The sequence below is a fragment of the Pseudochaenichthys georgianus genome, unplaced genomic scaffold, assembly GCF_902827115.2.
Source record: "Pseudochaenichthys georgianus unplaced genomic scaffold, fPseGeo1.2 scaffold_641_arrow_ctg1, whole genome shotgun sequence".
NCBI lineage: Eukaryota > Metazoa > Chordata > Actinopteri > Perciformes > Channichthyidae > Pseudochaenichthys > Pseudochaenichthys georgianus.
Window position 1 is genome coordinate 84,270 of NW_027263197.1, and position 25,000 is coordinate 109,269.

The 25,000-nt window shown below is 47.1% G+C and overlaps 2 protein-coding genes across 2 annotated transcripts in view; one reads left to right on the forward strand and one right to left on the reverse strand.

Annotated features, from left to right (window-relative positions):
- Positions 1-1,431: 1,431 nt before the first annotated feature.
- LOC139433568 (reticulon-4 receptor-like 2) lies at positions 1,432-14,635 on the reverse strand. Its single transcript, XM_071202624.1, has 5 exons — positions 14,360-14,635; positions 11,001-11,146; positions 7,689-7,857; positions 6,037-6,199; positions 1,432-1,739 (listed from the first exon to the last, which is right to left on the reverse strand). The coding sequence occupies exons 1-5, from the start codon at positions 14,633-14,635 to the stop codon at positions 1,432-1,434; spliced, it is 1,062 nt and encodes a 353-aa protein (XP_071058725.1).
- Positions 14,636-19,047: 4,412 nt separating this feature from the next.
- Positions 19,048-25,000, forward strand: part of pex12 (peroxisomal biogenesis factor 12) — an 8,167-nt gene continuing 2,214 nt past the window's right edge. Inside the window, 3 exon segments of the mRNA XM_071202622.1 lie at positions 19,048-19,260; positions 22,018-22,169; positions 23,577-23,590. Coding sequence (XP_071058723.1) covers positions 22,055-22,169; positions 23,577-23,590 — 129 coding nt within the window. The 5' untranslated portion in view covers positions 19,048-19,260; positions 22,018-22,054.

A 25,000-nucleotide genomic window follows, 5' to 3' on the forward strand; every position in this document is an offset into this window, starting at 1 on the left:
CAGCGACCGCAGTTCCTCTCGTGAACACAGAAATACACAAATACCCTTTCTTCAGTGTTTCATAAATGTTGCCTGAAAGAAGCCTCTCTATTGGCCGGCTAACTGACATCGCTGATCCTCAGTTCGGGCACAGCAGCCGTGTGAGATGTGAGACAATAGTACTTGGTTAAAATGCACACCCTGCACAGAGTTCGTGGTGCACAACATGCAAAGCACCGAAGGAAGTATCCGAGTAGAGACACAGCATGTAAGAACCCAGACGGTGCTCTCATCACGGGCACAAGGTTGAGTGTGGACGCTGGACACTTCTCACACTCTAAGAAGTAGCTGAAACAGCAGATGTTCCGGAATCAAGACCTTCCTTTGTGATAAAGCTTATAGTTAGGGCTGATTAGATTCAGCCCCTAGTTTTGCTGATAGAGGCTTAGTCTGTCGGGGGACATCTTGCTTCTTCCTTCTCTCTGTCTGTCCCTGTGTCCTCTCATGTTCCCATTAACCCAGCTTCCCCACATGTCTTTCTTTTTGGTGTCTATATACGCCGGGATCCGGAGTCATGGATGATCCTGCGGTCCTGTGTCCTGGATCGCGAGCCCTGGATCTTGAGTCGTGGCTGTGGTCCTGGATCATCGGTCCTGATGGATATCCTCGTGGATTCATCTTCCTATTATACACACATGCATTTCCAAACATCTGGACTACCTATGTTGCAAATGTATTATCTTTCAATTCACACACGGCATCTATTGCACGTCTGTCCGTCCTGGAGAGGGATCCCTCCTCTGGTGCTCTCCCTGAGGTTTCTCCATGTTCCCTTTAAACTGGGTTTTCTCCAGAAGTGTTTCCTTGTACGATGTGAGGGTCTAAGGACAGAGGGTCTAAGGACAGAGGGTCCGAGGACAGAGGGTCTGAGGACAGAGGGTCTGAGGACAGAGGGTCTAAGGACAGAGGGTCTAAGGACAGAGGGTCTAAGGACAGAGGGTCTAAGGACAGAGGGTGTCGTATTGTCATACTGATATTCTGTACACACTGAAGTCCACTGAGACAAATGTTTCAAATCAAAACATTGATTGATTGATTGATTGATTGATTGATTGATTGATTGATTGATTGATTGATTGATTGATTGATTGATTGATTGATTGATTGATTGCGTGTCCTCCTGTGAATACAGAAATATACAAATACATTTTCTTCAGTATTCAATAACTATAGCACTACTCTGGTCAGTAAAACAAGTTGTCAGGTGTGTAGTCTTTATAAGTTGGTCCTACAACGCTTCCAGGTAGTTAGCATACAGCGGCTATCGTCACTGCAACTGGGGACAACACACGGGGTGTATGTGGCAGTGCACGAAGGGAAGCTACTAAAGCGAGACACGGCATCAGTCTCCAGCGTTCTCCTCATCCTCAGGTCCTCAGTGTGTGGTTCCTCTCATGACGCCGGGCTGGAGCTCTGGGTCTGTGACTCGGTCTCCCAGTTCTTGCCCCGGTTCTTCTTCCTGCTCCTCTCGGCCATCACCAGAGCGGCCAGCACGGTCACCAGTACGGTGACGGTGATGACGAGCACCGTGGCGGTCTCAGCGACGCACAGCTGGCTGTCCACCCACGCCAGCTGAGCCCCGGCCAGCTGAGGAGGGTCGCGGCACGTCACGTTGTGATAGTCTTCAATGTGGAGGTGTCGGACGTAAAGGATCTTACTGAAGACACGGTGCAGGTCGCAGTCGCAGATCCACGGGTTCCCTGGTGGAGAAACAGGTAAATATCAGTGATAGGATGTAACTAAGTACACTTATTAAAGTACCAAAACCCGATGGATGGTGGATTTAAAAACAGTGGCTGCTATTAAGTGTCTAAAGGAGACGAGTAAACGTCATCACGCTCAACGTTAGCCACCGTTAGCTTAGCGGTGGTGACGTGTGTAAGACATTCAAATGAATGTTTATACGGCGTAATTTAGATTAAATATACTGTAAACTTAAAACTGTTTTATTCTTAAAATACTTTATTTCCGGTTAGCATTAGCATGTGGCTAATGTTATTGCTGAATATTAAATGAATGTACAGTTTTATTTTGAAAAGCTTTATTGAAGGACAACCCCGTCGGTTACACATGACGTTACTTCCGGCTTCACGTTAACAATGATTACAGACGTTAAAATGCATTCAATAAAAAGTCATGAATGAGAATACGAGGAGAAAAGGCGTGTGGAGTTATATAATAAACACACAACGTCTAAATCTTCTTATTTACTCGATATCAGAAACAGAAGAGCAAGTGGAGGAAGACCCCCCATCCTCGAAGCAGCCAACGAGAGGAGGAGCCAGGAATCCCATATGCAGACGCTGCACGGGGAATCGCTCTCTCGTTTTCCTCCTCCCGACACGGCGCCGTGTTTGACTTTGTCTGTTTCAAAACCACTTTACTTCATTAAAGTACCCATTTGAACTTTTCCGGGACTACATGGTCTCTTTTTAACTAACAGATCTACACGTGAAGTCATGTGACCGTGCTGTAGTTCCTTTATAGCCCAACATTAGCCACCTTTAGCTTAGCGGTGGTGACGTGAAGTCATGTGACCGTGCTGTAGTTCCTTTATAGCCCAACGTTAGCCGCCTTTAGCTTAGCAGTGGTGACGTGAAGTCATGTGACCGTGCTGTAGTTCCTTCATAGCCCAACATTAGCCACCTTTAGCTTAGCGGTGGTGACGTGAAGTCATGTGACCGTGCTGTAGTTCCTTTATAGCCCAACATTAGCCACCTTTAGCTTAGCGGTGGTGACGTGAAGTCATGTGACCGTGCTGTAGTTCCTTTATAGCCCAACATTAGCCACCTTTAGCTTAGCGGTGGAGACGTGAAGTCATGTGACCGTGCTGTAGTTCCTCTATAGCCCAACATTAGCCTCCTTTAGCTTAGCGGTGGTGACGTGAAGTCATGTGACCGTGCTGTAGTTCCTTTATAGCCCAACATTAGCCACCTTAAGCTTAGAGGTGGTGACGTGAAGTCATGTGACCGTGCCGTAGTTCCTGTATAGCCTAACGTTAGCTTTTTACTTCAAAAATCATAAAGTGGTGTTAATATGTGGAGATTATCCTGCTGAACTAAACGTGAAAACATCACAAACGTTTATTTCACACAGAGATTTTTTCTGCAATAATTCAAAATCACTTGGAGGAATCCCATTGGACCAGGGAGATGCTGCCTTCAGGGACCAACACAGGAATACGTCATCCTTTCAGCACTCTATATATCCGTCACTGAGGTCAGAGGGGGGGATTCTGGGATTTGATATGCATTAAGCGCTCCATCACCATCTGGCCTCATGTTGCTCTCTGTCCGGTTGGCAGAAGATGTTCCTTTTTGTCAGATAATATCAGCCATCTGGTAGCAGAACAACACAATAAACCAGCTCCCATTAACTGGGGGGGTATTCCACTAACTGGGGGTTTCTCCCATTAACTGGGGGTTTCTCCCATTAACTGGGGGGTTATTCCATTAACTGGGGGTTTCTCCCATTAACTGGGGAGTTCTTCCATTAACTGGGGGAGTTATTCCATTAACAGGGGAGTTATTCCATTAACAGGGGAGTTATTCCATTAACTGGGGGTTTCTCCCATTAACTGGGGAGTTCTTCCATTAACAGGGGAGTTATTCCATTAACTGGGGAGTTCTTCCATTAACAGGGGAGTTATTCCATTAACTGGGGAGTTATTCCATTAACTGGGGAGTTCTTCCATTAACAGGGGAGTTATTCCATTAACTGGGGAGTTATTCCATTAACTGGGGAGTTATTCCATTAACTGGGGGTTTCTCCCATTAACTGGGGAGTTCTTCCATTAACAGGGGAGTTATTCCATTAACTGGGGAGTTATTCCATTAACAGGGGAGTTATTCCATTAACTGGGGAGTTATTCCATTAACTGGGGAGTTATTCCATTAACTGGGGGGGTATTCCATTAACTGGGGAGTTATTCCATTAACAGGGGAGTTCTTCCATTAACAGGGGAGTTATTCCATTAACAGGGGAGTTATTCCATTAACTGGGGAGTTATTCCATTAACTGGGGAGTTCTTCCATTAACAGGGGAGTTATTCCATTAACAGGGGAGTTATTCCATTAACAGGGGAGTTATTCCATTAACTGGGGGGTTATTCCATTAACTGGGGGGTTTATTCCATTAACTGGGGAGTTTATTCCATTAACAGGGGAGTTCTTCCATTAACAGGGGAGTTATTCCATTAACAACTGGGGAGTTATTCCATTAACTGGGGGTTTCTTCCATTAACTGGGGGGTTATTCCATTAACTGGGGGGTTATTCCATTAACTGGGGGGTTTCTCCCATTAACTGGGGGTTTCTTCCATTAAACTGGGGAGTTATTCCATTAACTGGGGGGTTATTCCATTAACTGGGGGTTTCTCCCATTAACTGGGGGTTTCTTCCATTAACTGGGGGGTTATTCCATTAACTGGGGGGTTTTCTCCCATTAACTGGGGGGGTTCTCCCATTAACTGGGGGGTTGTTCCATTAACTGGGGGGTTTCTCCCATTAACTGGGGGGTTTGTTCCATTAACTGGGGGGTTTGTTCCATTAACTGGGGGGTTTCTTCCATTAACTGGGAGTTTCTCCCATTAACTGGGGGGTTTGTTCCATTAACTGGGGGGTTTGTTCCATTAACTGGGGGGTTCACTGGGGGTTTCCATTAACTGGGGAGTTATTCCATTAATTGGGGAGTTATTCCATTAATTGGGGGGGTTCTCCCATTAACTGGGGGGTTTGTTCCATTAACTGGGGGGTTTCTCCACTAACTGGGGGTTTGTTCCATTAACTGGGGGGTTTGTTCCATTAACTGGGGGGTTTCTTCCATTAACTGGGAGTTTCTCCCATTAACTGGGGGTTTGTTCCATTAACTGGGGGGTTTGTTCCATTAACTGGGGGGTTCACTGGGGGGTTTCTCATTAACTGGGGGTTTCTTACATTAACTGGGGTTTTTTCCATTAACTGGGGGTTTTTCCATTAACTGGGGGATTTCTTCCATTAACTGGGGAGTTATTCCATTAATTGGGGGGGTTCTCCCATTAACTGGGGGGTTTGTTCCATTAACTGGGGGGGTTTCTCCCATTAACTGGGGAGTTATTCCATTAATTGGGGGTTTCTCCATTAACTGGGGGTTTGTTCCATTAACTGGGGGGTTTCTCCCATTAACTGGGGAGTTATTCCATTAATTGGGGGGGTTCTCCCATTAACTGGGGGGTTTGTTCCATTAACTGGGGGGTTTCTCCATTAACTGGGAGTTTCTCCATTAACTGGGGGGTTTGTTCCATTAACTGGGGGGTTTTGTTCCATTAACTGGGGGGTTTCTTCCATTAACTGGGGGGTTTCTCCCATTAACTGGGGGGTTTGTTCCATTAACTGGGGGGTTTGTTCCATTAACTGGGGGGTTCACTGGGGGGTTTCTCCATTAACTGGGGGGTTTCTTACATTAACTGGGGGTTTTTCCATTAACTGGGGGTTTTTCCATTAACTGGGGATTTCTTCCATTAACTGTGGGGTTAATTGGGGGGTTTCTCCCATTAACTGGGAGTTTCTCCCATTAACTGGGGGGTTTGTTCCATTAACTGGGGGGTTTCTTCCATTAACTGGGGGGTTTCTTGGTTTCTTCCATTAACTGGGGGGTTTCTCCATTAACTGGGGGGTTTCTTCCATTAACTGGGGGGTTTCTTGGTTTCTTCCATTAACTGGGGGGTTTTTTCCATTAACTGGGGGTTTTTTCCATTAACTGGGGGGTTTTCCATTAACTGGGGGGTTGGGTTTTCTTCCATTAACTAGGAGTTTCACCCATTAACTGGAGGGTTAACTGGGGGGTTTCTCCATTAACTGGAGGGTTAACTGGGGGGTTTCTCCATTAACTGGGGGGTTTCTCCATTAACTGGGGGCCATTTCTACACTGAAGCTTATGTGCATATGACATTAAAGCATTTGAATCTTTGAATCTTGCAAGGAGGTAACAGTCATATAGATATATAGATATATATTTGAACCTGAGAGCTGGATGTGAGTGGCCGTGGTGTGGAGGATGATGAGGCTTTTGAACTTGAGGTGATGAAGGTCGTTTCCCTCCAGATCCAGAACCGCCAGGCTGTAGAGCGGAGCCAGAGCATCGTTCTCGATCTGAGAGATGTTGTTGTTGCTCAGCTGCAAAACCTGGACACAAAGACAACAATTAAATGCATTAGATGTTGATCATACGGCCCAGTACCTGGTCCACGGGCAGCCCTCACTATAAGCCCTATCACAGAGACTCTTATAGTCACGCTAATGAAGATTCGCCCCATGTTAGTATCGTGAGTTTTATCTCAGCATCATTAGTGTTTACTCAAACTATAGAGAGGCGAAGCCCCTCCCCTTCCGGTGGATCTCCATGGGACCTTATTTCGGAAAATGTATGTATTGAAGTCAATGGAGAGAGAAAGATTATCTTTCGATCCCGTTTGAATTGTGCCATGAATTACACACATGATGTTTGTCAATTTACAAGATAATTTTGCAAGTCAAAAAAAAGATGTGTAAAAATGTGAAGTAACACATTTGTTTGTGTGAAACGCTGAATGAACTACATCTCTGGTCTCCCAGAACAACACGTCATCAAGATGGCCGTCACTACTATCTTGTTAACAAAACGATTGACTACCCTCACTATCACCCTCTCACCCTCACTATCACCCTCACCCTCACTATCACCCTCTCACCCTCACCCTCACTATCACCCTCTCACCCTCACTATCACCACAATGAAACACGTCCAGGAGAACGTCATGCAGAGCTGCCTTCCTTTGATTCTCTCTGAACTGCCTGGTCTTTTTAATGTTTAATGTCAACCATTAGTGCAGATAGCGTGAAGTAGAACAGATCGGCGATGCTAATGTAGCGTTAGCGTTAGCATTTCTCCCCCGGGCTTAAACGGTGTATTATAGAATGATCACACCGGTGACAGTACTCTTCAAAGGGTTCACGGGATATGACTACTACTCTTACTGTTTAACAAGTTGGGTTACTTGATGTTACTTCATGTTAAGGCTCATAAAAATGACAAGGCTATAATGCTAACTAACGTGCTAGCTACTAGCTAGGTAGCTAACTTGATCAGCCACTCCTGGTCCTTTCATCAGACGGGAAGCGAAAGAACGAGCAAGACCCATTGCTGGTATGATAACAGCCTGGTACTAAGCACACAGGCATCTTGTTAAAGTTATCTTATCTTAGCCAGGGCCATATAGAGAGATTATATCTATATGGCGCTGATCTTAGCTATCTCTCAGTGGAGGAAAACAATTGTGACATCACTTACGCGACTCTGGGATTTGTAGTCTTTCTAGTTGCGTATTTTTCATAGTCTTATATTTCAACAGTTTTACGACAAACTGTGACTTTTTTGACATGGACATTATTTTTTAAGATTGACAAACATCATAGTGTAACTCAGGGCACGATTCAAACGGGATCGAAAGATACGTTTTCTCTCTCCATTGACTTCAATATATAATTTTTCCGAAATAAGGTCCCATGGAATTGTTTTGAGGTTCAATATCCCTGATATGTGCACTGTTACATAGATGATCGAAGGCAGTGTGTTTACTGTGGAGTTAAAGGACATGGACAGACATGTGGACGTCCTCTCGCAGTAATGCATCACCTCCAGAGCGGGCAGCATGTCCAGGCTGCCCTTCTGCAGCACTGTCAGTCTGTTGTTGTTCAGGAACAGCTGTCTGAGTCTGGAGAGGCCCCTGAACACACCGGGGCCCACAGAGTCCAGCTGGTTATAGCTCAGGTCCAGCTTCTCCATGCTGTCCAGAGACTCAAAGCTGAGAGGAGGAGGGAGGGGAGATTAAAGGGGGACATATAGGAAGTCTTAGTGGGTTTTTTCAACATAGAAAGCACATACAGTCACACACATTAACACATGGGGAAATAACACTATTTTTATGAGTGTTTGATAGCGATATTCATCAATTTCACTCATCAATTTCCACTTGATCACTCTCAAGGAAATGCATGAACGTGTCCCATATTTCCTTAAATGTATTTACTTTCCTTTTAATCACATATGTTCATTTTTCCAAAGTGAGGCAGGACGCCATTTCCCACATTGCAGGTGTAGGACCAGCCGTATTTTGGAAGTCTGCTTTTTAATGTGTACTGTGGGTGGGTTTCGAGATACAAAAGTATGAAACATCGCCAGACAACAGGTGCCGGACAGAAGAACGTGTAAAAGACGGAATAAAGAATGTGATTATGTTTAGATATCCTTAAATAAACCACATGTAACTAAGCCTGTTTAGCCTGTTAAGCCCGAGAGACCCCGGTACGAGGGGCCCTCCCGCAACATCTTGCAGGAAACAGTGTCTGAGGGCATGTTCATTTAATAAACTATGAATGTTTTATATCCATGTAACGGGAAGAAACTCATCTAACTGATCTTATTTTTTTTATTTTTTTTTTAAAAACCACAATGCTAACACTGAGCCTCTGAATTAGCAACGAGCGAAAAATGCTAACAGATTTACTGCACCGAAACTCACTCATAAAACCTTATTATTTATCCATTCTGCACATCCAACCAATCGATCTGATCGTGAGGTGACACAGAATCGATGGGTACATACATCATCACTCAATGATACGAACTCGCGACTTTATAAACAAAAATAGACATCAAAACATGTGGTGCTAGGTAGCTAAAAACGCTAACATGGCTTACCTGTGTTGTAGTCTGGTCTAAAGTGGTCTTCAATGGCATTAAAACGATAAAGACGCTGCTGACGTTAATCCATAGGTTAATCCAATGTGTCACTTTGAATGATTTCTGATAATCCATGAGCAATAAACCTGCTTTTCCGTTTCGAGATGTCAGAGCTAGAGATAGCTTCACTCTCATGCAAAACTGTGTGTACGAAGCCCCCAGCTTTTTGTTTTACCATGTGTGTGAGTGGGGAAATCCCCCTTCGATTCTATTGGCTCTCACGGTCAGAAAGAGATGTCAATCAGCAAAATTCACAAAGGGGGGCCAGAGATATGGAAAATCCACCCAAATGACCCCAGAAGTGGGTTTTTTTTGCTAAATCTGTCTAAAAAAGGTAAAATATCACTTGTTTTGCATCAATCTCGATACAGGGTACTTATTATATGTTGTACTTTGGATTCCTAAAGCTTTTAGTCTACTAACCCATCATCCAAGGGTAGTTTTCACTATAAGTACAAAATAATTTTTGGACGGACACTATAATTTACAGTTTTTTACTATGTTCAATCTGAATTTTATTTAAAGTGGACCTATCATGCTATATTTGAATAATATATTGTAGGGCCATACCTATATAAAACATGTCTGGGAAGTTTTTTTTTAAATACCAAACAGATCATGCATTTTAGCGATGCCTCATTTCGCTCTATTTGCTCTATTCCAACACTGTCTTCACAAGGGCTGATTCTGTGGCAAATGAGCTGCAGCTGACCACGCCCCCCTGCAAAGGAGGGGGCGTGGCACCGGCGTCATGTTACCATGCTGCTACCATGCCACACAACCTGATAGGTGGAGAGTTGCCCATATAGGTGGAGCACCCCTTTTCTGACATCAGACAAATTCAAATCTGTATCAGATCCGTTGCCGCTCCGTTTTTAGAGATTTGGGTACGGAGGAAAAGAGAGAGGGTTGTGTTTCCCGACACACCGGGGACACGTGTTCATGTATAAAAGACGTACAAAGGTGCATTTTGCATGATAGGTCCCCTTTAAAATAAAAAACATCTATATTGATTCTGACTTTTCTGCATCCAACTCACAGGTGTATCATTACTTTGAGAAAAAAGATTATTAATTTAACCCTTTTAGAAGATATGGTCATTTGTTCTGGGAATGTCATTTTCGAGCCTGAGACCTGAAAAACAGGGCTGAACAGTTAGAGTGTTCAATTACGTTTATTTTTTGGAAATTTGATTAAACACTCAAATGTATTTGAATTCATAACTACTCCTGCGTTAGATGGAGCAGGGATTTTATAAACCTTTATTACATGGTTTAGTTGAATACTCGATTCTGATTGGTCAATTCAGAACACGTGATACGTTGTTAATCCAGAACAGACAGACCGCTGTCAAGGATTTATTGACCGTTGTTAAGGACGCTCACATCTGCACAAACTGTACAGTATACAGTTGGTCTAACTGAGAAGACAAGAGCGACAAGAAAACTGCGGAGAAGTAACGGGGCAGATATTCAGTGTGCAGTTACTTTGGCATCAGGGCAGGATATCTAGATACTTTGCAAGGTTTGACATCATGAAGTGTGCTACTTTTAAAGCAAGCAACGATGTTTTCAAATCTGTAATCAAAAAGCTCCTCAAAAGCGCTATCGAAGCAGTTCCTGCCGTTGCTACGTTAGTTCAAAAAGTAGCAACGGACTATTTCTCTTAGCGAATGCATGTCAATTTAAATCAATACTTAAAACTATTTTTTTAAATCAATAAAATCATTTTCTAAATCCACAAAAGCATTTCAATTAATATTGGGAGTCATGTCGTTACTTTGTTGAGAATGTGGCCATGTAATAAGCGGGATAATGTGCCTTCATGCCGATCTAGATCCCTCCGCTTCGTGTCGGGCTCCTGATCAGCCTGCCGGTGTTCTTTTCCCCATAATGTCTGACCGCGTCGCTGCACATTATCCCTTTGTATGCATTCACAGTGACAGATTATGTCTCAGCAGCTGTTCTTCCTGCACTTTGCAGCTGTTTTCATCGGGATTATGTTTCATACTCATGGATGTAAAACATTCATAGCTGGGTAGTATGCAAAACATACATTATTGTTGACACAAATATTCTTCTGATAATATTGTGAAAATTCTGACTTTTTCTCAAAATGTCGATTTTTTTCTCACATTTTTTAATTTAAAAAAATTCGGACTTTTTCTCAAAATGGCTGACTGCGGCTGCAGCGATGAAGACAGACCTGTTTCCCGAGACGGACAGCAGGCTGTTGTGCTCCAGTCTCAGCTCCTTGAGGGCAGCCAGGCTGGAGGAGAAGTCCACAGGGAGGGACGTTAACTGATTATAACTCAGATCCAGCTTCTCCAGGTAGGACAGCGACGAGAACGCCTGAAGAGACGGAAACACAAAGAGAAGCATGTCTTTAAGTATCGACCCTTCTCTTTCTTTGCTTTCAGACATAATCCTTTCACATTCCCTTCTTTTTAACTTCTCCCCTCCATCTTTGATCCTCTATTATTGTGTTTTGTCCTCCTCTATCCTCTAACCTCACTCTCTTCTTCCATCTGGCCCTCTTGACTTTCCACTCCTTCACTGTAAATGCTCCAAACCCCAAACAGGTCCTTGTAGCCCCCCCCCCCCCTCTCTTCCAGCTGTTACTAAGGACATGTCTCTGAAGTGTCCTGCTCCAAACCCCAAACAGGTCCTTGTAGCCCCCCCCCCCCTCTCTTCCAGCTGTTACTAAGGACATGTCTCTGAAGTGTCCTGCTCCAAACCCCAAACAGGTCCTTGTAGCCCCCCCCCCCCCTCTCTTCCAGCTGTTACTAAGGACATGTCTCTGAAGTGTCCTGCTCCAAACCCCAAACAGGTCCTTGTAGCCCCCCCCCCCCTCTCTTCCAGCTGTTACTAAGGACATGACTCTGAAGTGTCCTGCTCCAAACCCCAAACAGGTCCTTGTAGCCCCCCCCCCCCCTCTCTTCCAGCTGTTACTAAGGACATGTCTCTGAAGTGTCCTGCTCCAAACCCCAAACAGGTCCTTGTAGCCCCCCCTCTCTTCCAGCTGTTACTAAGGACATGTCTCTGAAGTGTCCTGCTCCAAACCCCAAACAGGTCCTTGTAGCCCCCCCCTCTCTTCCAGCTGTTACTAAGGACATGTCTCTGAAGTGTCCTGCTCCAAACCCCAAACAGGTCCTTGTAGCCCCCCCCCTCTCTTCCAGCTGTTACTAAGGACATGTCATCCTGTTGGACCTGTCTGCTGCATTCGACACGGTGAACCATCAGATCCTCCTTCACTCTCCAAGAACTTGGAGCTTCAGGCTCTGCACTTTCCCTCCTCACCTCATTCCTCAAAGACCGCACCTACAGGGTCACTTGGAGAGGGTCGGAGTCCGACCCGTGTCAGTTAACTACAGGGGTCCCTCAGGGCTCTGTTCTTGGTCCCCTCCTCTTCTCCCTGTACACAAACTCGCTCGGATCTGTCATTAGCCCGCATGGTTTTTCATCCCACTGCTACGCTGACGACACCCAACGAGTCCTGCCCTTCCCCCGCTCAGAGACCCAGGTCGTCGCTCGCATCTCTGCTCGTCCAGCTGACCTCTCTCAGTGGATGTCCGCTCATCATCTCAAGCTCAACCTCGACAAAACTGAACTGCTTTTCCTTCAACATCGGCCCCTCTGTTGTCTCCCCGACTCAGACTGCGAGGACTCTGGGTGAGACCCCAGATAACAACCTGTCCTTCACTGCAAACATCGCTGCTGCAACCCGCTGCTGCAGATCCACGCTCTCCAGCATCAGGAGGACGCGTCCCCAGCTGACCCAGAGAGCCACGCAGGTTCTGGTCCAGGCTCTCGTCAGCTCACTAGACTACTGCAGCTCCCTCCTGGCTGGTCTGCCTGCATGTGCCCTCAGACCTCTCTCACCCAGAATGCAGCGGCTCGTCTGGTCTTCAACCTTCCTGAATGTTCCACACCACCCGCTCCTCCGCTCCCTCCACTGGCTTCCGGTAACTGCTAGAATCCACTTCAAGACACTGGTGCTTGCGTACCATGCTGCGAATGGATCTGGCCCTTCCTACATCCAGGACATGGTTAAACCGTGCACCCCAGCACGTGCACTCCGCTCTGCGCAGTGGTCTGTGCATCCGATCATCAGATCAAGGGGAGTGCTGGGGAACTCCAGTTCGAAACCCGCTTCTGCCACGTCAGGCCGTTGTGTCCTTGGGCGAGACACTTCACCCGAACTTGCTCCTGTGGAGATTGTCCACAGTATCTGACCATTGCATGTATCAACAACATATGTGTAATGTGTGTATATGTAAAAGCGCTTTGAGTCATTGAAAAAGCGCTATAATAAATGTAAGGAATTATTATTATTATTATCAGCCAGACGACTCGCTGCACCCTCGCTGCGAGGGGGACCCAAGTTCCATCAGCAGAAACACGTGGGTTTGCTGTCCTGGCTCCAAGATGGTGGAACGAGCTCCCATTGACATCAGGACAGCAGAAAGCTCACACACCTTCCAGACTGAGACTCGTCTCCTTCGACTCCACCTCGAGGATAGAACTGCTAACAAAGCACTTATATACTAACAAAGGGCTGGCTCCTCTAAAGCCAGCTGAGGAGCACTTGAACTGATTGGCTCTATGAAACCTGATGTACTTTATGGTTCTGTTCTCTTCAAGGTTGTGTCTTCCTGGTAGAACGCACTTATTGTGAGTCGCTTTGGATAAAAGCCTCAGCTGTTACTAAGGACATGTCTCTGAAGTGTCCTGCTCCAAACCCCAAACAGGTCCTTGTAGCCCCCCCCCCTCTCCTCCAGCTGGTCCTAAAGAGCTGACTCTGGGTCAGTAGCTCCAGAGAGAGAGTAGATCTCATCAGGAGAAACTCAGCTAAATGCTGCCGTGATGAAACTCCACATCCTGTTCCAAACCTCATCAAGGATCCTCTCTGGAACAGGATGGAGCTCAAACTCTCTCTCTCTCACTCTATCTCTCTCTCTCTCTCTCTACTCTCTCTCTCTCTCTCTCTCTCTCTCTCTCTCTCTCCTCTCTCTCTCTCTCAGGTTTACCACAAGGTGACTTCCTCTTGACTTCCTGCTTCTTCATTCTCTCCAGCACAGGTTAGCTCTGAGTGCTAGCATGCTAATGTAAACACAGACCATATCACTTCCAGAACACGTCTCATTGGTTCTGACAGCAACGTTTCTGATTGGCCCGTGGGGGTAAAGCCTGCCCACATTTTAGTAATGTGGTCATGACGCAGCAAATCTGGATCAGCTCCGTTGTTCCCCGTTTTTAGAGACGTGGGTACGGAGGAGAAGAGAGAGGGGTTTGTTTCCTGACACTTTGAGAGTCTCCTGACAGACCGGGGACACACCGGAGACACACCGGGACACACTGGGGACACACCGGGGACACACTGTGGACACCGGAGACACACCGGGGACACACCGGGACAGAACGGGGACACAACGGGACAGAACGGGGACACACCGGGGACACATGGTGACGTAGAGAAGACATCAGAAAGTGCATTTAGCATGATAGGACACCTTTAAGTCCCAGATCTGATGTACGTCAATGGGTCTGGATCGTGTTTCTCACCTGTGTCTCCACGTCCTGTATCTGGCTGTCTCTCAGCACCAGCACTCTGAGGGACCAGAGGCCTCTGAAGGCTCTGGATCTGATCTCCGTCAGGTTGTTTCCTCCCAGCTCCAGGAGCCAGGTGCCGTGAGGGAGGCCCCTGGGAACCAGGTCAAAGCCCCGAGACCTGCAGTCCACCAGGTCCGCGTTATCATAGCAGACACACAGGTGAGGACAGGAAGGGGAGGAGTCAACGGGGGCGAGGAGGAAGAGGAGGGCGAGGAAGAGGAGACGCATGGTTCCTCAGAGAGATGATGATGAAGGTTATTCTGATGGAAGAGACTCGTCGTCAGCCTGGAAAACACAACATGTTACACACGTTTTGAGTCAAATATTAGTAACATGAGAACAAGTAAATAATTTGCTACTTTAAAGAGTCCTCTCCTGCTGATGTTCAGGTGTATAGCAGTATGTAGTGTCTCTACTTTAAAGAGTCCTCTCCTGATGATGTTCAGGTGTATATCAGTATGTAGTGTCTCTACTTTAAAGAGTCCTCTCCTGCTGATGTTCAGGTGTATATCAGTATGTAGCGTCTCTACTTTAAAGAGTCCTCACCTGCTGATGTTCAGGTGTATATCAGTATGTAGCGTCTCTACTTTAAAGAGTCCTCACCTGCTGATGTTCAGGTGTATATCAGTATGTAGCGTCTCTACTTTAAAGAGTCCTCTCCTGCTGATGTTCAGGTGTATATCAGTATGTAGTGTCTCTACTTTAAAGAGTCATCTCCTGCTGATGTGCAGGTGTATATCAGTATGTAGTGTCTCTACTTTAAAGAGTCCTCTCCTGCTGATGTTCAGGTGTATATCAGTATGTAGTGTCTCTACTTTAAAGAGTTCTCTCCTGCTGGTGTTCAGGTGTATATCAGTATGTAGTGACTCTACTTTAAAGAGTCCTCTCCTGCTGATGTTCAGGTGTATATCAGTATGTAGTGTCTCTACTTTAAAGAGTCCTCTCCTGCTGATGTTCAGGTGTATATCAGTATGTAGCGTCTCTACTTTAAAGAGTCCTCTCCTGCTGATGTTCAGGTGTATATCAGTATGTAGTGTCTCTACTTTAAAGAGTCCTCTCCTGCTGATGTTCAGGTGTATATCAGTATGTAGTGTCTCTACTTTAAAGAGTCCTCTCCTGCTGATGTTCAGGTGTATATCAGTGTGTCGTGTCTATACTTTAAAGAGTCCTCTCCTGCTGATGTTCAGGTGTATATCAGTATGCAGTGTCTCTACTTTAAAGAGTCCTCTCCTGCTGATGTTCAGGTGTATATAAGTGTGTAGCATCTCTACTTTAAAGAGTCCTCTCCTGCTGATGTTCAGGTGTATATCAGTGTGTAGCGTCTCTACTTTAAAGAGTCCTCTCCTGCTGATGTTCAGGTGTATATCAGTATGTAGTGTCTCTACTTTAAAGAGTCTTCTCCTGCTGATGTTCAGGTGTATATCAGTATGTAGCGTCTCTACTTTAAAGAGTCCTCTCCTGCTGATGTTCAGGTGTATATCAGTATGTAGCGTCCCTACTTTAAAGAGTCCTCTCCTGCTGATGTTCAGGTGTATATCAGTATGTAGCGTCTCTACTTTAAAGAGTCCTCTCCTGCTGATGTTCAGGTGTATATCAGTATGTAGTGTCTCTACTTTAAAGAGTCCTCTCCTGCTGATGTTCAGGTGTATATCAGTATGTAGTGTCTCTACTTTAAAGAGTCCTCTCCTGCTGATATTCAGGTGTATATCAGCATGTAGTGTCTCTACTTTAAAGAGTCCTCCTGCTGATGTTCAGGTGTATATCAGGATGGAGAGTCTCTACTTTAAAGAGTCCTCTCCTGCTGATGTTCAGGTGTGTATCAGTGTGTAGTGTCTCTACTTTAAAGAGTCCTCTCCTGCTGATGTTCAGGTGTATATCAGTATGTAGTGTCTCTACTTTAAAGAGTCCTCTCCTGCTGATGTTCAGGTGTATATCAGTATGTAGTGTCTCTACTTTAAAGAGTCCTCTCCTGCTGATGTTCAGGTGTATATCAGTATGTAGTGTCTCTACTTTAAAGAGTCCTCTCCTGCTGATGTTCAGGTGTATATCATTATGTAGTGTCTCTACTTTAAAGAGTCCTCTCCTGCTGATGTTCAGGTGTATATCAGTATGTAGTGTCGCTACTTTAAAGAGTCCTCTCCTGCTGATGTTCAGGTGTATGTCAGTATGTAGTGTCTCTACTTTAAAGAGTCCTCTCCTGCTGATGTTCAGGTGTATATCAGTATGTAGTGTCTCTACTTTAAAGAGTCCTCTCCAGCTGATGTTCAGGTGTATATCAGTATGTAGTGTCTGTACTTTAAAGAGTCCTCTCCTGCTGATGTTCAGGTGTATATCAGTATGTAGTGTCTCTACTTTAAAGAGTCCTCTCCTGCTGATGTTCAGGTGTATATCAGTACGTAGTGTCTCTACTTTAAAGAGTCCTCTCCTGCTGATGTTCAGGTGTATATCAGTATGTAGTGTCTCTACTTTAAAGAGTCCTCTGCTGCTGATGTTCAGGTGTACATCAGTATGTAGTGTCTCTACTTTAAAGAGTCCTCTCCTGCTGATGTTCAGGTGTATATCAGTGTGTAGTGTCTCTACTTTAAAGAGTCCTCTCCTGCTGATGTTCAGGTGTATATCAGTATGTAGTGTCTCTACTTTAAAGAGTCCTCTCCTGCTGATGTTCAGGTGTATATCAGAATGTAGTGTGTCTACTTTAAAGAGTCCTCTCCTGCTGATGTTCAGGTGTATATCAGTATGTAGTGTCTCTACTTTAAAGAGTCCTCTCCTGCTGATGTTCAGGTGTATATCAGTATGTAGTGTGTCTACTTTAAAGAGTCCTCTCCTGCTGATGTTCAGGTGTATATCAGTATGTAGTGTCTCTACTTTAAAGAGTCCTCTCCAGCTGATGTTCAGGTGTATATCAGTACGTAGTGTCTCTACTTTAAAGAGTCCTCTCCTGCTGATGTTCAGGTGTATATCAGTATGTAGTGTCTCTACTTTAAAGAGTCCTCTCCTGCTGATGTTCAGGTGTATATCAGTATGTAGTGTCTCTACTTTAAAGAGTCCTCTCCTGCTGATGTTCAGGTGTATATCATTATGTAGTGTCTCTACTTTAAAGAGTCCTCTCCTGCTGATGTTCAGGTGTATATCAGTATGTAGTGTCGCTACTTTAAAGAGTCCTCTCCTGCTGATGTTCAGGTGTATGTCAGTATGTAGTGTCTCTACTTTAAAGAGTCCTCTCCTGCTGATGTTCAGGTGTATATCAGTATGTAGTGTCTCTACTTTAAAGAGTCCTCTCCAGCTGATGTTCAGGTGTGTATCAGTATGTAGTGTCTGTACTTTAAAGAGTCCTCTCCTGCTGATGTTCAGGTGTATATCAGTATGTAGTGTCTCTACTTTAAAGAGTCCTCTCCTGCTGATGTTCAGGTGTATATCAGTACGTAGTGTCTCTACTTTAAAGAGTCCTCTCCTGCTGTTGTCATTGGTCAGCCTGTTAGAGAAGTCCCGCCCCCTCAACCTGTCACTTCAATGTGTTGGAGCTAGTCTCTCAGTGTTTATATGACCTCATCAGGAAGAGAGGATTACACATAATGAGAATGTACAGTATAGACAGTGAATAATGTACAGCGGTGCTACGAGGTGAAATATAACAATTATAATAATTCAAAGAATATATATATATAACATAAGAAGGGAAAGGGAACATTTCAGAAATATAAGAATTAATTAATATAATAATTATAACATTTCAGACTGTACTTGAACTACAGGGTATTTCTACATTTAAATTGTAGAAAAATAAAGAATAAAATGGAAAAAACCTCCAATAAAATAAAAATATTGATATACAAATCCTAATATTGTACTTCGTCTTTAGGGTGTAGTTGTACATCCTCAATATTAAAATTGTACTTCAATGAAATGTGCAAAACAATAAAAAGGAAAATTCTCCATACGACCCAGATGTGATCGTTGAGGTCTCGTTACTCATTGTTTACTCGCCTCATGCGGACACGTCCTCCTGATCGTCCTGTACACGTCCTCCCGATCGTCCTGTGCACGTCCTCCAGTTCAACAGTCTGCAGGACGGGGGTCCGACCGTCCTGTACACGGGGGTGGAGCGCAGAGGAGACCGAATGTTGATGAGGATGAAGAAGATGGAGACTCAGTAATCCTTTAATCCGCCGGTCACCAAATGTTTCCTCTCATCTCTGAACTCTGCATCCCTCCATCCAAGTGTGTGTGTGTGTGTGTGTGTGTGTGTGTGTGTGTGCGTGCGTGCGTGCGTGCGTGCGTGCGTGTGTGTGTGAACGTGTTGTTGGTGGAAGGCTGTGTTTATGCTCCTGTTGATTAATCGGGTGGTTGAATTTTTATTCAGACAACTCCACATATTTTTCACAATTTAATTTGTATTATTTTGGTATTTATTTACACATTTATGTTTCTTTAGATTGTATGATTACCATTATTTTATTTTTAAATATTATTATTATTATCAACATCATTATTATAATTGTTTTATATTATTAATATGATTACTATTATCATTATTATTAATGTATTTGTACTTAACACTTTATCTTTTTGGATACCTGTTGGGACAGTACATCGAGAGCGTGCCGGTTACGTTCCTCTACGTCATGACGTCACAGGGCGGAAGTGCAGTTTGTTGTTGACAGCGCTGCGGCATGGCATGTTTTTAGCGTCAGAACTAAACGGAATATTGACTGTTTTAAAGCTTTAAAGATCCCAACACCACCATGGAGGAACACAGAGAACACACACATGGAGTTAGATGAGAAACCCGGAAGGAGTCGGGAACAGTAGCGACACAAAGCTAACTTCCGGCTAGAAGCTAAGAGCTAGCAAAGGTAAATAAAGATATGTTTTAGTTTGAAAACATGCATGCTGCACAAATCCTGCAGAACAACACGCGGTGCTGCTGTCACTCACACTGAAGGGTCTTCGGGGGCAATGTGCACTTTGAGTTGAGTGATATTAGCCTCAGTTTGGTGACTTCTGTATTGAGGTGATATTGATCTGTACCTTTCCAGGTGGCTGTCTCTCAGACTTCAGTAATAAGAAAGTCACGAGGAGAATCTGTGGTGAAAAGTACAAGTAGTTCATTTTTGTACTATGCAAGTACTATTTTAGCATACTTTATTTGTGTATTTCCTAGGGGTGTAACGGTTCACAAACATTTCGGTTCGGTCCGTACCTCGGTTTTTAGGGTTCGGTTCGTTTTCAGTACAGCAGAAAAAATGATCACAAAATATATATATATATTTTTTTTATTATTATTAAACTGTGAATATTCACTCAAATAAATACAAAATATAATAAACTAAACATTAAGGTGCAGCTTTTCGATGAACTGAAATCTGTATCTGTACTGTTCCTGAGCAGCAGCTTGACATCAGGGCCCTTTCTCATTTCATCAAATCCCCCTCCTCGACTCCTCGGTCCTCCGGTAGTGACCCGGAAATGAATTTTAGCGCGCCATGTTGAAGGACATCCCATTTCTCTAAATGCACTTCGAGGATTGAGCGTCGAGGAGGCTCTCTGGAGGAGCTTTAACCGAGGATACACTGATGGGTCCTCCATGGTCCTCCACGGCTCCTTCGCGGATGCATTTCCGGGAACAGAGATGTTTCAAAGAGTCGTGACGCACGGCCGGACTTATCTCAGCCAATGACAGCTCTGCATGCATCCCCTGGATATTATTTTAGAAACTGCTTTCATCGCAACGCGATGTTTACAGAGAGAACAGCTGTGAGGTCCGTGCAGAAAGCAGAGCAGTGTGTATAATATATATCGCTCAGTAGAACAGGCCGACTCTCTTTACTTTAGTTTAGTAGATATCTACAAACAAAGAGTCCATATTTTTCTAAAACCATTCAGTGCTTCACAATAAAATACACAACGGCTGTAGCCTGTTTAGGAGCTGTGTGTGTGTGTGTGTGTGTGTGTGTGTGTGTGTGTGTGTGTGTGTGTGTGTGTGTGTGTGTTGTGTGTGTGTGTGTGTGTGTGTGTGTGTTGTGTGTGTGTGTGTGTGTGTGTGTGTGTGGTGTGTGTGTGGTGTGTGTGTGTGTGTGTGTGCGTGTGTGTGCGTAGATGCAGCGGACAGACAGCTCTCAGTTGGCTTGGTGTCCTCTGCTTACTTTTAATTCTTGTAAATACAACTTTTGGCCCGTAATTTATTTCCTCATTGTAGCGACCAGAGGGGAGAGGGGGGGGGGATATATCCAGTCTCTGATAGTGTTACGAGTTATGAGAGTGCTCTGCTTGATTCTGAAATTGTATTTATTTATATAAATATATACACATATGTGTGTGTGCGTGTCCGCATCTGCAGCCTGTTATTGTCTCATGACCCGCCCTGTGAATGAATCAAAGTAAATATAGAAGTCATCATGAACACATGTGTCCTCAGACAGAGGGCTGCTGCCTCCTGTCATCATTAATGGACGTCTCTTTAAAATGACCGCTCAGAGGAGAGGAGTTCTCATTTCTCTCACCGCCTGCTGCTTCCCCTCCTCTCTCCTCGGTTCCCCTCCTCGGCTCCTCCGCTCGCATCTCCTGTGGGCGGGACTAAGTATCGAGGATAGGAGTCGAGGAGGGGAGTTCGAGAAATGAGAAAGGGCCCAGGACCTGCTTGTCGTTGTGTTTTCATGTCGTCTAAAGAAAGATGAACTCGTCCACATGGCTGCAGAAAGGGCAGATCTGCTGGCACTAACGTCTCCTGCCGTGGAGAACACCCTCTCTAGGGACAGAGGCAGCAGACACAGCCAGGTAGCGCTTTGCTACCATGGCAACACGAGGATACTTGGCGTTGGTAATAGCTCTGGCTCGGTCTGAACTCTCTGCGAGTGGTGGAGGCTACATGCTAGCGGGAGTTGGGTTTGCACTTCAGTCTTTTGGTACCGGTGATATTCACGTTCGGGTGATGCCTTTTCAAATGAGTGCACGTTTGATGTATCGCCGCGTAACCAATGCTAGTTGAACAATGCCGACACACAGCTTTGGTTCGGTCCACCTGTCTTTGTCCGTCATCCTTGTTCGTAACTGCGAAACCAAAATGTTCCCAAACCGGAGACTTCAGTGATGCTGGAGGATTTCCAGCTCAACTTTATCTGCGTTCGCAAGTTCCTCAAACTACTGACTACATGTGAACGCATCCCTCTTCCCCCAGCTCTCATAGTATTCCTCTCGTCCAATGAAATGCCTTCCTCGCTCTATGACGCGTTGAACCCAATGGGAGCAGATTACTCTGAACCTGAGATTACTTCCAAGAAGTTGTTCACGTTCTCAATGTTTTACGTTTAACGTTATATTCGTCCGGTACACACGTGAACCGTTACACCCCTAGTATTTCCCTTTAAGCTGTTGCACACGTTGTACATTGCCTTCACGCTTGGGAGCTTCAGCAGAGAGACTTCGAGGGTCAGACGATGAGCTCCACAACCATTTACAATGTTTTCACGTATTCGCCCAAGAACTTGCGTTTCTGTTCAAACGGCAGCTTCTGAAATACTTCATTTAAAACTGTTCCTTTTGTAACTTCTGCAAACTTGTAAATGTTCTTATGATATATTGTTTTTCTAATTCCCTCTGACTGTGTTCACCAGTGCCTGAGCAAGTGCTCCCTGGGCCCCCGGCAGCGCCATGGCCGAGGCGGGGGCCCACCTGACCTCCTCGGGGTCCTCCGTGAGCGAGCAGCCGTCCGTCTTTGAGGTTCTGGCTCAGGAGTCTCTGATGGAGGCGGTCCGCCCGGCGCTGAGGCACCCCCGTCAAGGTGAGGGGGGGGGGGCAGGCTGTCAAGGTGAGGGGGGGGGCCACGCCGTCAAGGTGAGGGGGGGGGGGCCACGCCGTCAAGGTGAGGGGGGGGGCCACGCCGTCAAGGTGAGGGGGGGGGCCACGCCGTCAAGGGGGGGGGGGGCCACGCCGCCAAGGGGAGGGGGGGGGCCACGCCGTCAAGGTGAGGGGGGGGGCCACGCTGTCAAGGTGAGGGGGGGGGGCAGGCTGTCAAGGTGAGGGGGGGGCCACGCCGTCAAGGTGAGGGGGGGGGCCACGCTGTCAAGGTGAGGGGGGGGGGCAGGCTGTCAAGGTGAGGGGGGGGCCACGCCGTCAAGGTGAGGGGGGGGGCCACGCCGTCAAGGTGAGGGGGGGGGCCACGCCGTCAAGGTGAGGGGGGGGGCCACGCTGTCAAGGTGAGGGGGGGGGCCACGCCGTCAGGGAGTGGGGGGGGCCACGCCGTCAAGGTGAGGGGGGGGCACCGGCGTCAGGTGAGGGGGGCCACGGCGTCAAGGTGAGGGGGGGGGCATGGCGTCAAGGTGAGGGGGGGCCACGGCGTCAAGGTGAGGGGGGGGAACGGCGTCAAGGTGAGGGGGGCCACGGCGTCAAGGGTGAGGGGGGCAGGCTGTCAAGTGAGGGGGGGGGGGCAGGCTGTTTAAGGTGAGGGGGGGGGGCAGGCTGTCAAGGTGAGGGGGGGGGGGGCAGGCTGTCAAGGTGAGGGGGGGGGGGGCAGGCGGTCAAGGTGAGGGGGGGGGGGGGCATGCCACGCGTCGGGGGGGGGGCATGCCACGGCGTCAAGGTGAGGGGGGGGCACGGCGTCAATGGGTGAGGGGGGGGGGGCCACGCGTCAGGTGAGGGGATGCATGGCGTCAAGGTGAGGGGGGGAACGCCGTCAAGGTGAGGGGGGGCATGGCCGTCCAAAGTGAGGGGGGGGGGGGGCAGGCTGTCAAGGTGAGGGGGGGGGGCAGGCTGTTAAGGTGAGGGGGGGGGGCAGGCTGTCAAGGTGAGGGGGGGGGGGCAGGCTGTCAAGGTGAGGGGGGGGGGGCAGGCTGTCAAGGTGAGGGGGGTGGGGCATGCCACGGCGTCGGGGGGGGGGGCATGCCACGGCGTCAAGGTGAGGGGGGGCACGGCGTCAAGGTGAGGGGGGGGGGCCACGCTGTCAAGGTGAGGGGAAGCATGGCGTCAAGGTGAGGGGGGGAACGCCGTCAAGGTGAGGGGGGGCATGGCGTCAAAGTGAGGGGGGGGGCCACGCTGTCAAGGTGAGGGGGGGCATGGCGTCCAAGGTGAGGGGGGGGGCATGGCGTCAAGGTGAGGGGGGGGCATGGCGTCAAGGTGAGGGGGGGCATGGCGTCAAGGTGAGGGGGGGGGCCACGCTGTCAAGGTGAGGGGGGGGGGCACGCCGTCAAGGTGAGGGGGGGGCACGGCGTCAAGGTGAGGGGGGGGCACGGCGTCAAGGGGAGGGGGGGGCACGGCGTCAAGGTGAGGGGGGGGCACGGCGTCAAGGTGAGGGGGGGGCACGGCGTCAAGGTGAGGGGGGCCACGGCGTCAAGGTGAGGGGGGGCCACGGCGTCAAGGTGAGGGGGGGCCACGGCGTCAAGGTGAGGGGGGGGCCACGCCGTCAAGGTGAGGGGGGGGCACGGCGTCAAGGTGAAGGGGGGGGGTTGGACTGTGAAGCTTTGTTAATAACTGCATGTTAGAATCGTCCCCGGTTTGAGCTCCAGTCTCAGGATCTCCAGAATGAAAGTAGTCACAAAAAAAAAGATTATCTTTTTTTTTTTTTTTTTTTAAATCTAAAAATTCTGACTTTTTCTCAAAACGGCCCTCAAACGATAACGGGTCCCACGGTGGGTAGATCTGCGGACGCAACGCTCTGGGGGGCAAACGGCTCTGTGTCTACGCCCTATACGCCTCGCCCCGCCTCGCCCCGCCTCGCCCCACCTCTCCTGCTCACCCCGCGTCATTGCTGATGTGTTTCGCCAACAACAACACAACAGTGTTCCGAGTGTTTCGAGCCAGGTCCCGGTATCTAGCAGGACAGGGCACCCCCCCCACGGCAGAGTTTCCGTTAGCCGGTAATTACCGGACTATGACCGGTAAAATATGCTGAAGACCGGCAACTCTAAATCTCTCCGGTCAAAATGTCGCTTATTGTTTAGGTGTCCTTTGACACGCAGGCAGTCATATCATTAGCTAGAACCAGCTGGATCTGATCGATATGGACATAAACGCGAGTGAAGTCTGATCTGACGGGAGAGAGAGATCAGCTGCAGCCCGCTGTGACGGAGCGATGAGCAAAACACACACCAAGTCAGATCATCACACGTAGCTATTTAATGACCTCTCAAACTACCGTAACTAGTTATAGATATGTTTAGTTTGACTCTCGGGTCACTCACTACTGGATCAGCTGCTGCATGAGACCACGGATACTGACGGGCAGTCAGGAGAGAGAGAGGCTCCGTTATTCTTATATGAAAATATAGAGTCGTTATTCATTTGTTTTAAAGCTCAATAAATAACAAAGAAGATTTAAAGTTTAACGGACATGTTGACCGGCGAAATCCACCGTGGAGAATAAACAGAAGGGCAACCATGGCAACCATGCTCGGGAGGTCTTCTTCGCTGCTTTTGGTGTGTTTTGTGGCGGAAGTCCAGCGCCACTTACAGGCCCGGCATACGTACTACAGCGTCTCCAGCGGGTCGAGCGGTCTCGTGTGAACGCAATACTTTTTTGATATAGAATTCGGTTCATTTCCGTCTCCGTGTAAACGGGGCCTGAACTGTATTCAAAGTTAGCTCCACCTCAGCAATGATCTT